We start from the raw sequence: 14501 nt of genomic DNA, 5'->3' as shown, positions 1-14501 counted from the left end.
CGAGAGATGAAAGAGAAGAAAGAGAGATCGTAAATTTTCACCCGGACAGACAAATAAAAACTCTCTCATACCGCGCCTCAATCGCCCCAGTTTGTTCGTCATGAATGTGAGCCGGCCTTTGTTTTCCAGAAGACTCCTCTCCCCTTGTGCCAATCACCCGTAACCATCCCTATAAAAACTCTAACCATTGCAAACAAAAATCCCATATGCATTTTTGTCTTTCCTCCCAACGGGCTCCCAAATGACCAATAACACCACACGCTGTACAAAAGCTACTATTTATTCTCTCTTGAGTAACAATACAGTATTTTCACACTGGAGAAAAAATAAATAAACATCTTGTTCAATAAATATTATAGAGATATGATCCATAACCTTACGCCACGTCATCTAAGGCACATTTCAAAGGCATAGCGTTACATTTATTCTGAAAAAAACAAACAAAAACATCTGTAGATAAAGGAAAGAGATGGATTTCTGGTTTTGAAAGGGACAAAAAAATAAACAATTTTCAACAAAAATTCCAAAAACAATTGTACTGAGGAGTGTGAAGTGACGAAGAAGAGGAACAGTTTGACATTTTGGGAACTTTCTTTCTGACAGTTATACGAGCAGACTGATACAACTCTCATGTCTCCCTGTTAAGACATAAAGCTCAAACCAGGTGATGGTGATCTTAGTTTAGCACAAAGACTGAAGTCAGATTTACGATCAACGGAAGGGAGGTGCCGTCATAGATACCTGCAAAGTAGCTTTAGATTTATGGTTCGGCGTCAGATTTCGCCCATGGATAGCACCACGTCAACATGTATTGTTAAGGTCATGTTGTGCTTTAATCATATTCCACAGGAATGGTACTATTGCAGTATTTTCATTGAACCATTGTTATGGTTAGCAGAAGTGCTGCATTGGAAAAGGCTCCAACAGATGATCTTGTGGAAACTTTGAGACAAAAACCCAAGCAGGCCGTTTTGACCAGTCACGGCTCTTGTGGTCACCATGTGGTGTCTCGCTGCTGTAGCCTTGATGTGCAGTTACATTTTTGAGGAAGTGCATATCAGCTACAGTGCAGCTGCGGAGCCAATGAACAAAGCTGCTGCAGCCTGTGGCATCAGAACACAGAAGTACAGAAGAAGCTCAACAGCAGAACCTGCCGGGAACTGCTAGGGGGCTCTAACTAACAATCTTGATTGTTTACTTCGCTCACATGTGAAAATGAGCTTTCAGAGGGAGTTTGAACTACCACAGGGTTTCAAATTTGAAATGTTTGTACGACGCAATTATGGCTTTGTTGAAAGTCAGTAATTAAGAGAGTTTTACAAACACCTTCCAAATTGCAGATTTCCAAAAGCCTGGTTTGTATGAATCCGTACGTGTGTGTAAACAGAGCGATACGATGACGGGACAGACATATGCCCAGTGTTACATTGTGCAATGGGAGTTAGAAACAATAATATAACAACAATGTCATAACGGCTTGTTTGAGCATTTGAGTTCTCGTCTGGAGATATTTTGTAAATCAAAGGTTCATATCAAATCAAGAAAGCCCCCATAAATTCCCAAAATGTGAAAAACTGTTTCTTACAGGAGACCTTTAATGAGTTTTTTGCAGGTCAATAATTCCATGGTAAAATATGTTTATAATGTTTCTAACTCTGGGATAAATTCCTTATAAAGTGGTAAAAGTTATGAGCACTGAATCAAAAGCATCAAAGAAGTGAATTGTTTGTTAAGGCACCAAATACCACAGTGAGGGTGAGTCTGTGTATGACCACCTCTCTGTCTGGACAGTATGTGTAGCGCTTTTATAGAGTTACTGTAACTGACCGTCCATCTTGCCATTACTCAGCAGTACCCCTCTGCCCATTATTCCCAGTGCGGAACCCCCTGACTCACGCCTCCTCCCGTCTTCCTGTCACTTTCCGAGTCTTCCTCTCCTCCTCTTCATCCCTCTGGCCATTTCCTCCACTCTGCTCTCCCTTTGTCTTTTACCCATTCAGAATAATTTCCCTTCCGCCTTTTCGAGAAAATGAAGTTTGCTGATTCACACTTCTGGAGGTCGCTGAATCAGTTCTCGCTCAATGGCTGCACTGTCCCTCTCGCTGCCTGACGCTACGTCTACCCTCGTGCGTGCATGTGTCTAACCACCTACAGTGGTATTCCTGTTGATCTATGAGCCGTGTAGTCCGGTAACTCAGCCCAGTCTCAGCGTGTCTTGCTCAATGAGCTGCTATGTGCATTAGAGAGAGTGACAGTGCTGGTAATGTGTTGGGTTTTGTGTGTGTTATATTCCATTAGCGCTTCTGGTGACCTGCCAATTCGTGCTTCATTCATTTATTCCAGTACAGTATGAATGACTGCGTTAAAGCATGAGTGTGTTTGTGTGCGTTTGTCGGTCAAAGCTCTCAGTTTGTTTCCAGACGGATTTTGTGCAATTCGTTATGGGTACGATTTCCATTATACTGCACATTTGTGTGTTTGTGTGTGTGTGTGTGTGTGTGTGTGTGTGTGTGTGTGTGTGTGTGTGTGTGTGTTTATTTTGTCTCAGTGTCCCGTCCCGTTGAAGTGTCTCAACCTCTTAGTCTTTTCTTGAGGCGGTTGAAGTCCTTCGCCGATCGCCACAGCCAACTCTGCAGCTCCCGCAATATCCAAAACCCCTCCACCTTCCTGGCGAAGTCGTTCATCGTCGGCCGCACGGACAGGAGTGAGGAAGAAGAGGAGGAGGAGGAGAGCAGGGGGGTCAAAGGGGGCGAAAGGAGGGAGGTGCCCCTTTGTAAAGACAGGGGGACAGGCTGGGGGAGGAGGGTGTGCCTCTCACCTGCTCCGAACTGGTAGAGGAGGGAGAGGGTGGAGAGGGGAGGTTGGAGTGTGGGGGGGGAGAGGGAGCGAGGAGGCCGTCGCTGGTGATAGAAAGCTGAGGAAGAGGAGGCCGCCTCCATATTTGTTTGCTGCCCCTCCTCCAGGATTAACCCACTGCTTTTCACCACAAAAAATCCATCTTCCTTTCTGATGGTGTCTGTGTGACGTGAGTTCAGGTTGTAGCTGTACAGATTGTTGTTGTTGTCCACGATGGTTGGTTGCAGAAGGGAGATGGAACTTTGTGTGTCCAGGTAAGGCAATTCGACCCCAGGTTCCGACTGCCTCCCCTCCTCATCGCCATCCTCGCTGATGCTCAACAACCTCCTGCCCCATCTCTCCGCCCCTACCTCTCGCTCCAGCTCCTCCTCTCCCTCCTCCCCCGCTCTCTCGTCTTCGGTGGCGGTCCATTTCCTGCTCTGGGGCTCCTCCCTCTTTCCTCTCCTCCCTCTTTCTCCTCTTCCCTTCTCCCGCGATCCGCCACTCCTTCCTCCAGCTGCAGTCGTCTCAGCTCTCCTCCCCGAATTTGCCCTTTTCTTTTCTATCAGGTCCACGTCGACGCCATCCTCGCGATCTCCTCTGACCACCCTCACCCCACTTCGTTTCTGGTTGTTACGGTGACCCGCCTCCGTCCTAGACCCGGTTCTGGACCTGTACAGGCTCTGGCTCATCAGTGGAGCTGGCCGGTCGCCTCCTATCCCACTCTGAGGGTATTGCAGCTCGCCAGCGCTACTTCTCATGTTTGCAGATGCAGGAGGAAGCGTGTACCCAAGCGTGGTCATCAGCGCAGATATAGAGCCCAGCAGTCCGTCCAGGCCCGTGCAAAAGTGCAGCAGGGAGGTCTTGAGGGAGGGGCAGAGGGTGGAGCGGGCTAGCTCCCTGACAGCCGCCAGCAGCACAGAGTAGGCCTTCTGGTTCTGGGCAAGGCGGGCTTGGTTCTCCAGGCCATGCCACAGCTCCAGGCGGGTGGCGGCAATGGGCAGGGACAGAGCCGTGCTGTTGGGCCGTGGGGGGGAGAAGTCTTTCTCGTTGAATGGAGGGCCTAAGTAGGTGAGCTGGAGGAGGTAAACCAAAGGAGGAGAAAGGAATGAGAAGGTTTATTGGACAAGTGTGGTTAATTCAGTTTTATAGCTTGGGCCGTCATTCATTACATCACTAATAGCAGCTTAATTGCTACACAGACCAAGAGTTTATCTGAACCATTCAATGGACCTGAGAGAAAGCACTCCTGTCATGTTTGTAGTGAGATCTTAATGCATTGAAAAACTGTGTGTGTACAAGCACAGTGTTTCAACATTGAACTAACTAAACTGTGACGCATGTTTACGTCAATGACTTTGCAGTAAAGCTTTGTTTTATCTTCCAAATGAGTTCGGCAAACACACAGGTTTGAAATTTCCAGACATGTCAGACGTCTGTCACCGTATTTCTAGATCTCCTTAGTTACTGAAATGACAACATGATGAGTATAATTTTATGAGTAATCGCCCAAACTATGAAAATAACATCCAAGTTAGATCAAGTGCTTTAAGCTAGTGAATTGCAATTCAATGTTAAAACAAATTTTAACAGCAACAACATTTTCTTGATTGAACACAAGCTTTCAGGAGTTTTCTCATAACTGTGACGTTGCCAGAGGAGAGACTGTAGCATGGACGGATAAATTGTTGTTGTTCAAAATAAATATACTATTTAACTGCCTTGCAGACCATAGTTGAGCTTTTCTGAATTAAACAAACCAATGCAAATGTGTTATTTGATTTGTTGTTTTTTTACCTGTGGACAGAGTCACTTTAGCTTTTTTCTGTCTCTGGTCCATGTGCACAACCAAGCTAATCGGCGCCTGGCTGTAGAATCATATTATGTTATTTCTCTTTTAACAAAAAAAAAAGAATTCTTTAAACCTAAAGTTACAGATGTTTGCCCATTTGGGAAAGTGGAAACAGGTTATGAATAATGATTTATTATCACCCTTTGAGTTACTAGGACATCAACCAGGTAAAAAGCAACAATATCGTTCATTTAGGATAAACTATTAGTATATTCTCTCTCTTATTGTTGCTTTTTTGGTATATGGATCATAGCCCCTATAATGGGGACCTTTGCAGTAATAAAAGTCATTTAGATATGAGTTGTTTCTCAGAAAGAGCTTTTGTCTATGGATCACATATACATTTTTAAATCCCGAACTGTTGGCTTTGATCAATGAGAAATCATATTGTAACAAAAAATTACTCACATATACGTCTTTGATCTCCTTGAGCTGATACTCCAGGTACTTGGTGAGTTCATACGTGCTTTCTATCGAACTCCTCTCACTGGCCAGGTTGTGTGACGAATCAATCGCCATCACCATGGCAGCAGCCAATAACAGGATGAGCTGGTGTTGATGGACTGTAGAGAGAGAGATTTAAAAAATAAAAGACTCTGATTAAGTGACTCAGACAGTGTGAGATGTTTCTTTAGTGACAATCATGGGTGATAATCAACACACAGCAGAGGCATTTGTAATCATAACAAAGAGATTACATTTATCTCAGCTATTATTTTCCTGGACATTTTTGTGATTATTTAACTTGAAGCTCTCAATTAGTTTGATGACTTGATAACAGGCAAAAATCTTCTCTGGCAACAGTTTCCAAGTGTCGCTCTAAAGTCACCGTTCACACTGTTTATAGGGATTTCTTACAATATTCTGGTTTATTTCCTTGTCTCTATGGCAATGCGCTCGTATGTTTACATATTGCCGGGTCAGAGTCATCTGACACTGCCAATAAAGCTTTTTCCGTTTCCAATCTAATTTTAGCGGTTTCTGGCCGTCTGAGGTTTACTCTGGCTTCAAATAAAACCTCGCCTAATAGCTTCAGACAGTCAGACAAATGGCTCCTATGTTCAGTGAACAAGCCTGTCAGGCGAATAGCAGCTTAAAGACTCACACACACACACACACAGAAACACACATATATACACATTGACATAATGAATTCCTCCAGCCCCTTACATTACCATTCATCATAACTACATGGTTAACCCTAACACCAACCTAACCCTCACCCTAATCTACACTTAATTCTAACCCTAAGAGAAAGTCTCAACCCACAAAATGCCACAAAATGTCTAGACTTTATCAAAGATTGTGGTCTTCCAGTTTGAGAGCAGGATTTATTGATTACATGATTCAGATTTTCACACAAAACCCTGGGCTCACATTCAAATGACCCCTGATTGTGCTTAAATTTGTTCTGCTTGTGCTCGAACTGTGCGCTTGCACTCAGGTATTTTGTTTCTTGGACAGATCTCCTGCACTCCAGCTTCAGCTCTTCTCCTGCATGTAATGTCTACTCTTGGATTTTTTTTCCCTTTTACAATTCTCTCAAAACTTCCCTAACTAATAGAATTGCAGTCGAAGCTTTGAAAAATGAAACTGCCCCGCCCTCGGTATGGGTAGCTTTACTTCTGATGGGAATCCGGTGAAATAATAAAGCCGTGGAGTTTGGGAGTGCATGAGCCCAGTTAAATTAACCACCTGTACTGGTCTCCCAAAGCAGAAACACTAACACATCCACGACAAGGGTAGGACAACTTCATATTTGAGCGTAAGCACAGGGTTTTGAGTGAAAGCATTTCAAAATATGAACAAGAAATCAATAAGTCCGGCTCTCAAACCAAAAGACCACACTCTTGAATAAAGTCAGGGGAAAAACTTTACTCACAAAGACGTAGAGTACAAGTACACACACACGATCAACCTTAAATTCTGAACTCAGACACCCCAACACCCTAACACCCCAAGACTTCTTCAACACTAAAGTGAGGAGGTCAAACAAACATTCTTGTTCTTACAATGTACACGTACAAGCAGACACACACACACACACACACACACATGATCATGTCCGACCGATATGGTGAAAACCAAGACATGTGGCTTTCTTTACAATCACAAACATGAATGTGTTTGCATCAGTTGTGTGTTTTCTGTGGATGTTGTGTTTATGTGTCCGAGTGTTTGTGTAGGTGTTGTATGTTACTGTGTGAGTGTTTGTGAGAATGTTTGTAGCTGTAATTATATATGTTGATTAAATTCACATAGCTGAGAGTTTACGGTGCGTGTGTGTGTGTGTGTGTGTGTGTGTGTGTGAGTGAAGAGGGGTCGTTGGAACAGTGGAAACCTTTTAGTGCCCCTGTCTCTGGTTTCAAACAGAGAAAATTGAAGCTGAAAGCTGGTTTTCAACATTAAGAAACTTCACGTTGATCCACTGATCTCCGTCCTGTGCTCTCTCTCTCTCTCTCTCTCTCTCTCGACGCCGTCGCCCTCACACTTCCTCCTTCATTTTCTAACTCCCTCTCAACACTTCCTCAGCCGTTCACCCGAGCGCGGTGCACATTTCTCTTAGCCATCTCTGCTCCCCATCATCCCCGCTCGCTCTCGTCCTCCTGACACCCAGACTGCAGGCTGCCGTGATTCATGCATGTAATTACGGACAAAACATGCTTCTGTTCAACAGGTGTGAAATATGTTCCACACAATGTGTGTGACCCTGTGGGCTTTGTCTCCGTCTCTCTCTGACGCACCTCGGGCCTCCTGTTGCTTCACCAACCAAATTCTTTTTCCTTCTCCTGAATTAGTCACATACACTCAAACCTTCCCTTTTCCCTCTCTCTCTGCTTCTCCTCCCCTTCTTCTCCTCCTTATCTCTTCTCTGCCTCGGGTCAAAATAACAGCAGTCAATTAACCCTGATTAGCTCTCATACTCCCTTTCTATCGCCCCACTTTTCCCCCCCTCTCTCCCTTTCATCTCTCCCATCGTGACGGGCCCCTGAAGGATGAATAAGAGGCTTTAAGGAGTAGTAGCTTGAACAGATTGCAAAACATTTACCCTCGACACGTTTTCAATGGTTCAAAGAAAACAAGTTCTGACCTAAAACAGTCGACACCTTTTTCCTCTTACTCAACCGCTTACATTTGACATATCGGTATGCACTCCTTAACAGGTCTGGGTAGAAACCTAATGATGGCATGTGTTCTATACCACTCTTTATGTGAAAAAATGTGCTGCCTGCCTGTCTGTGCAACTGAAAACAAGAATGTGTTATAATTGCAGTAAGCGAGAAACGTTTAATGAAAATGTCTTTCTGCACCTCTGTCAAATAATTATGAAGAAAATAAAGTCATGAGCTTGACAAGGGAGGATAATCACTTTGATTATGGTACAAATTGCGGCGACGATCATGGCGAGACAAGGGACTTAATTACTTTGCTCCCACACAACCTTGTATAGTTATAAACAATATATTCATCGAATGACTGGAGCTGCAGAGACAGACTGGGGAAACTGACAGTTCCAAATTAAATAAGATTAGCCCCACTTGTCCTTTAAGTGAGAAAACCTTACCAAACAACTTCCCAGGGGCTTGATGGTGATTATTCCACCACTTCCTCCTCACAGCTAGTTTCTAAATCCATGTGTTTGGGCCTGGGCACCTCCCACACGCTCCCACACACACCTTGAAATCCGTCAAATAAGACAACCCCCCCAACCCCACACCCCCATCAGCCAAGCCTCCTACTCCGACCTCCTCAACTTCACCTTCATCACCTGTCATGATTGAAACCGAAAAAAAGCATCTTTCAGTGACGCTCGGACATTTGGAGCTCATCAAGCGCAGGGTCCTCCCACTGAACATCCTCCATTAGCATCAAAACACCCCGAAATCAACACGCCATCGACGACTGGCGGAGTAAACAGCCCTGGAGGAGAAGGACCCACAGTGCGCAGAGAGGGTTGCTGGGATGAGAGAGAAAATTCTCCTTGGCAGAAAGCGACCCAAGCGGATCCAAACCGTTTCCTTTTGTCTGCCGCCACATGCTCGGAGATGATTGCCAGACGCAGAAGGCTCTTGTTGTTTTGATTGAGCGCTGACATGTCTAAAAGCATCCTCTGCTGCGGCTAAAAACAACTGCTCTTTTGTACAAGTATACTGAGAAAACGCGAACCCACAGCCATATTGCAGTTATATAATATTATACCGGGTGACTACACTATAGTCGGCATATAGCCTGACTTCAAGGCGAGCCCTGGAGGCTTGGGGCTGTGTCTGTGTACCTGGCAGTGGAAGCACACTCCGCAGGGCAGGGTTGAAACCAGAACATTCTCCGTGGGAGGATTGCGTTACAGCAACACAGGGGTTCCCTGCAACGACCGACCGTGACCCGCCTCTGTGCGCTCATGTGCGTGTGACTCTCTGCACGTTTTCTCTCACATACCTATTAGGGTTACATATGCACTCACAGGGGAGCTCCATTATTCACAATAGATCTTTTTTCTTGTTATTCGTATGTGTGTTTTCGCTGATGCAAAGACAGATGTGACACTCCGGAGTCTGGCTGCCATCTGCCCAACAGAGCTGAGCACGAGGTTTCGGGCGCCACAGCTTCTGCACTCCAACTAGGTCAGAATTAAACACCACCACCGGGTCAGGGTTCAGAGGTGAATTTGGGGATGGAAGGTTGCGTTCAAGGGCGAAAAAGAGCCTGGTAACACATGTGACGTTCTACACTGCAGACAGTGTTTTGGTAAACCAGTGACCCAGTGCATGTGGGTGTTGTATAGGCCTAACGCTCTCCATCCAAGAGGACTAGTATTTCATGTTTCCCAACATGCACCGCCACTTGAGGTTTTGAACAAGCACTTAAAACAGAATTTGGTATTGTGGGAAAAGCATGTGCGAGTAAATGTCTCCAATCTGGTCCGGGAAAAACTACCACCGGTGCCAGAAAAGGTTGCCCTCCATTGCTCTAACCACTTGAAAAGAAGTCCTAAACAGAGTACATGGAAGACGTTGTAAATCAGGTCCAAATGAGATGTTTATCATTTCCAGTGCTACAGTGATTAGGATGCCTGCAGTTAATTGAAATGACATGATCTCGGTGAGCGCACATTGTAAGACTTTGACACGATTCAATATAAATCAAGCCATGCAGATGGACTTTGAAGGGGAAAAAAAGGTTGAAACATCATCTGTGGTGTGTTTTCCTGAGTTAAAAGTCCTGTTGCTGCCGGCTACATCCTCTCACTCTCCACACTTCATTTGTATCTATTCACTCATCCGCTTTAGAGGACAGTGCCCTTCGGAGGCAGATACATCCGGACTAGTTTGATACTGTCGTTCCTGGATGTCACGTATTGAGTGAATAAGAGTCGGGTCTGAGTCCAGTGTGCAAACTCATCTGTACAACTTCAGCTTCAATCCCACACTAAGCTCATTGAAATGCAGCCACATGCGATAACTTCAGTCAAAGTGACACTTTTAAATCTCATTATCTCATCGACTTAACTGTCATATGTCTTTCTCTGAATCTGCACCGATCCTTCCCTTTGTCCCACATATTTGTTTTGAACACAGCAGAGCCGCTTTTTTGAAAGCAAAGACCTGTATTGAGCCAAACCCGAATTTCAGCCAAATTGTTTGATGGGTAGGTTTTTAATAATACTGTTATACAAATAATAAATATAGGTAAATATTTGCCTCCCCTCTTGAAACTCACCCTAAGTATAAACACACCTGTGCAGGACGCCTAGGGGTCAAAACACACATCAACACACACCGATACGAGGGACTGAGGCACATGTTGGTTCTGCCGCTTATAGGTGAGTGAGGGCGAGCGGAGGTGGAGGGGTTTGACAGTCTGGGGTCAGGGTCGGCGTTGTGTGTCTGTGTACAGTTACAGGCCAGATTTATGTGCAGTCTGTACTCAATCAAATGTGCATTCCTTCACTAACTCAACACACACAAATGTGCACACACACATGCACGCATAAGCATCCAGATTGTGCAGTCGGGCGTAGATCCACGTATGCACCAGCCTTATACTGAATAAATACATATAAACAAGCCAATGTGCACCCACACACACACTCAGATATATGTGCACACACACCAACGCACTCACACACCATCCCGTCTCTTGCAGATTTTTGTTCACACTGAATTTCAGATTGATCCTCTTGGCCCTGGACACACACTAGCGTTGCCAAACTGCACAGGCGACCCCAAAACCAAAAGGCGAGAGAAAACACATTTAATGCCCAGAAACTGTTCAAACATTTCTGTCTGATCACAAAGTGAGTGTCCTCCGTCTCACTCCTCACCTTATAAGCCAATCTATCCCTGCCTCTCTCTCGCTCTTTTAAATCTGAGGATTCCACTCGCTCCGTGCTTTATCGCCATGTTTGGTTTCAATTTCATTGTCGCTTGATCTGTCCCCCTCCCTCCGTCTCGCCACTAAATCTTCATGAAACATCGAACTTCTATTTTAAAGTTTCCTTCCTTTCTCTCCCTAATTACTGTTACCCTCTCTTCCTCTCACTAATTGGTTCCACTCGATGCCTCCATCAACTCCTTTCATTCCTCGCCGGCCCCTTTTTCAGACCCTCGGTTTTTTATTTACCTCCTAATGACTTAGTTTAGTGGCTCGGCAGAGTCCTGGGCGACAGTCATGTCCTCTTGTACTGTGTTTTAGTTTGTGTGTTGTGGTTCACTATTGCTGTGGCAGTTTGACTTTCATGTGTCGTCTGCTGTTTTTTTTTTGTTGTTATTTATCGCTGTGCTTGGGCGACCAAACTAGGGACAAATAGAGTCATAAATTTATGAGTATTTTTGCACATGCCACCTTGAATTTCATTTCCTCTACAAGATGTTTTTAAAATTTCTCATTAAATACCCAATGCATAAATTAACTCAACAATGTATAAGACTTGAAGTTAGATCCACCCTGACCCAACACAGTGTTAAAAAGCAGCATCAGTCCTAATGATCAAATCCTTTCTGCCTGAGTAATAAATACTTTTACACTGATGACACTGTGTGGTTTTTCCTGATACATATCTTCGAACAGTAGTGTATCTATTTTTATATTATGGTGTTGCTCCTTTTACTTAACTGACGGATCTCAAAGTGAGGACAGATATTTTCGGGCCTTGAAGGATCGAGACAGAGGGGAGGAGGAGGAGGAGGAAGAGAGGATTTGAGAGGAAGGGGGGAGAGGAGAAGGTGGTGGAGGAGGGGGTTTCTGCAGCGAGGGGCCATGTTAATTTGGGAAAAATGTAAACAGCATGTGTAACTGTTCAAAGCGTGACCGACTCATTTTATATCATTCCCCCCTTCTCTGTGCTCGCTCTTTCCCTCTGGGTGCTGCTAACTTCTGTCAATCTGCACTGCATTAACCCCTCTACCGCCAGTTCCTCCTCCTCCTCTCTCTCACCCTCTCTCTCTCTACAAACCTCCCCCCTCCACACATCAGCTTGACATCCCTATATGTATATATATTGTATGTGTGTGTGTGTACACATCATGAAGAATTGAGGATGGAGCTGAACGAATCAAAAGATGTGAAAGGTTCACTTGATCCTCTCTTTTGCACATCTCTCTCTTTCTTTCTTTCTCTCTCTCTCTCTCTCTCTCTCTCTCTCTCTCTCTCTCTCTCTTCTCTCCCTCTCTCTCTCCCTCTCTCTCTCTCTATCTTCTTACTTTGTTTCTTCCGATTGGCTGTGTTTGAACTCACTGGTCCAACACACACACCCACACACACACCCACACACTTTTATCTGAAACACACCGACACTAATTCAACCCTCCCGGCAATAACAGGCCTTGTCTCTGGAATTGTGTATGTCAGCATTTGTGTGTGTGTGTGTGTGTGTGTGTGTGTGTGTGTGTGTGTGTGTGTGTGTGTCTGTGTGTGTGTGTGTGTGTGTGTGTGAAAGTCAAATGTGCCATGTTCCTTAACAGCAGAGGTTGCTGTGTATTTATTTGTTCTGAGAATCAGGAGCAGCAGCAGTTTGCCCTCAACTCTGTTTATTGTCGATCTAAAGTTTCACCAAGTTTGCTGATGTGCCGAGGAGCTGGTTCACATGATCTGACCACCTGAGACCGGGAGAGTGAGGGAGGATGGCATGAGATGGAGAGGGAGAAAGGGAAGGCAGAGAAAGAGAGGAGAAAGAGAGAGGAAGTTGGTGATCCACTGTTCCACACATCACTTCATGGCAAAGCCGCCCTTTGGTGTCTTTCCCTCTTTCTCTCACCTCCTAGAAGACATGGAGCAGCAGCCGCACCAGTCCTCCCAAGGGGAAAAGTGTGTGCGTCTGTTTTTATGTGTGTGTGTGTGTGTTCTCTCACACCCTGACTAACGTGAATCATGTACTTTCTCATATCAGTGACAGCTAACTAGACAGGGGCTTCAGTTGCCTCCGACCCCTTCGACTCCTGTCATTTTTTATTGTGAATAATACCCCCCCACCCTTTTCTCTCTCTCTCTCTCTCTCTCTCTCTCTCTCTCTCTCTCTCTCTCTCTCTCTCTCTCTCTCTCTTTCACACACAGATTTTGTCCAGTCTCTTCTTCTTGCTCTCTCTTTGCACTCTGTTCCTCTCTTCGCTGGCAACACATTTATTGGCATATACCTCCAAAATATAAAATTACTTTAAAATGAAATAAAAATGATTCTCTGTGTTCATAAAGTTTTTTTCTTTTTTGTCCATTCATGTTTATTAGAAACTACAACGAATATCTAATATCCTTTGACAACCTTTGAGGTGTGATGATGAACCTCAAGACGCATCTGTCTCTTCATTATGAATTTTCTAAATTATTCACAACTACTATTAAACTATGCTGCAGGTAAAAAAAAACTTTAAAATTAATATAAACATAAAAAGACATTTGGATTAATTTCTTTCCAGGGTTACAAAAACGTAATTAACATAATCTAAGAGCATATAATAATTCGATTTTTAAGTTTAGACTGCATAATTTATTGCGTAATTAAACTCTAAGAAATATAGAAATAGGATTTTAAAAGTGTAAAATCACACACCAATATGTTCTGTAGTAACTAGTCCTGCTCTTGTTCACAACTTTCAATATACATCACACATTAATAGGCCCATTATCAAACTGAAACAAAAGAAATATAGTAAGTAATTTTTAGTTTCGTGTGGAAAAAGCACCAAAAAAAATTCTTGCTTTTTTAAACTTCCATTAAATGATTTATCTTCTTGGTCTTACCTCCGCACAAACTTGTCATTTTCTCCAAATCCCTTTATTCGGTTGTGTGCGCTCTCTGAGCTTCATCCACTGCACGAGCTGAAATAAGCCGATGATGATGATGATGATGATGATGATGATGATGATGATGATGATGATGATGATGATGATGATGATGATGATGATGATGATGATGGTGATGTTCTTCTTCCCTCGTGTAGATTAGTCAAAAAAACTTTTCATCGGCTCAACACAATCTGCTCCATTCCCCTCTCACAACAAAAAAAAACAGGTGATGATTAAATCCTGTGGATGAAGTAAATTTGATAATAAAGATAAAATACTCAGAGAGAGGAGATGGAGGTGAAATATTGACGCTCCTCTGTCCTGGTGTGTGTGGTCTGCTGTGTGACAGACGGAATGACGGCGGAGTCTTTTTGTACCTCCTCCTCCTCCTTCACTTTCCTGCCCCTGTCTCTCCATCTTTCTGTCCTCCTCCTCCTCCTCGGTGCGGGTGATTCAGCGCGCTGACGCACCGGCGGCTCAGCTCGGTGCGGAGCCGCTGAACCACGGGACTTGTTACGACTCATTTCTGTCTCCT

The 14501-nt window shown here is 44.2% G+C and overlaps 1 protein-coding gene across 1 annotated transcript; it reads right to left on the bottom strand.

Moving 5' to 3' along the window:
• Positions 1-356: 356 nt before the first annotated feature.
• On the bottom strand, positions 357-14303 carry clcf1 (cardiotrophin-like cytokine factor 1). Its single transcript, XM_053428335.1, has 3 exons — positions 13922-14303; positions 5096-5250; positions 357-3911 (listed from the first exon to the last, which is right to left on the bottom strand). Exons 1-3 carry the CDS (start codon positions 13938-13940, stop codon positions 2571-2573), a joined length of 1515 nt encoding a protein of 504 aa, XP_053284310.1. The 5' UTR covers positions 13941-14303; the 3' UTR covers positions 357-2570.
• Between the last annotated feature and the right edge of the window lie 198 nt (positions 14304-14501).

This window comes from Pleuronectes platessa, chromosome 8 (assembly GCF_947347685.1).
Source record: "Pleuronectes platessa chromosome 8, fPlePla1.1, whole genome shotgun sequence".
In the NCBI taxonomy this organism is placed as follows: Eukaryota; Metazoa; Chordata; class Actinopteri; order Pleuronectiformes; family Pleuronectidae; genus Pleuronectes; species Pleuronectes platessa.
This window is presented reverse-complemented; position numbering and strand designations above follow the sequence as displayed.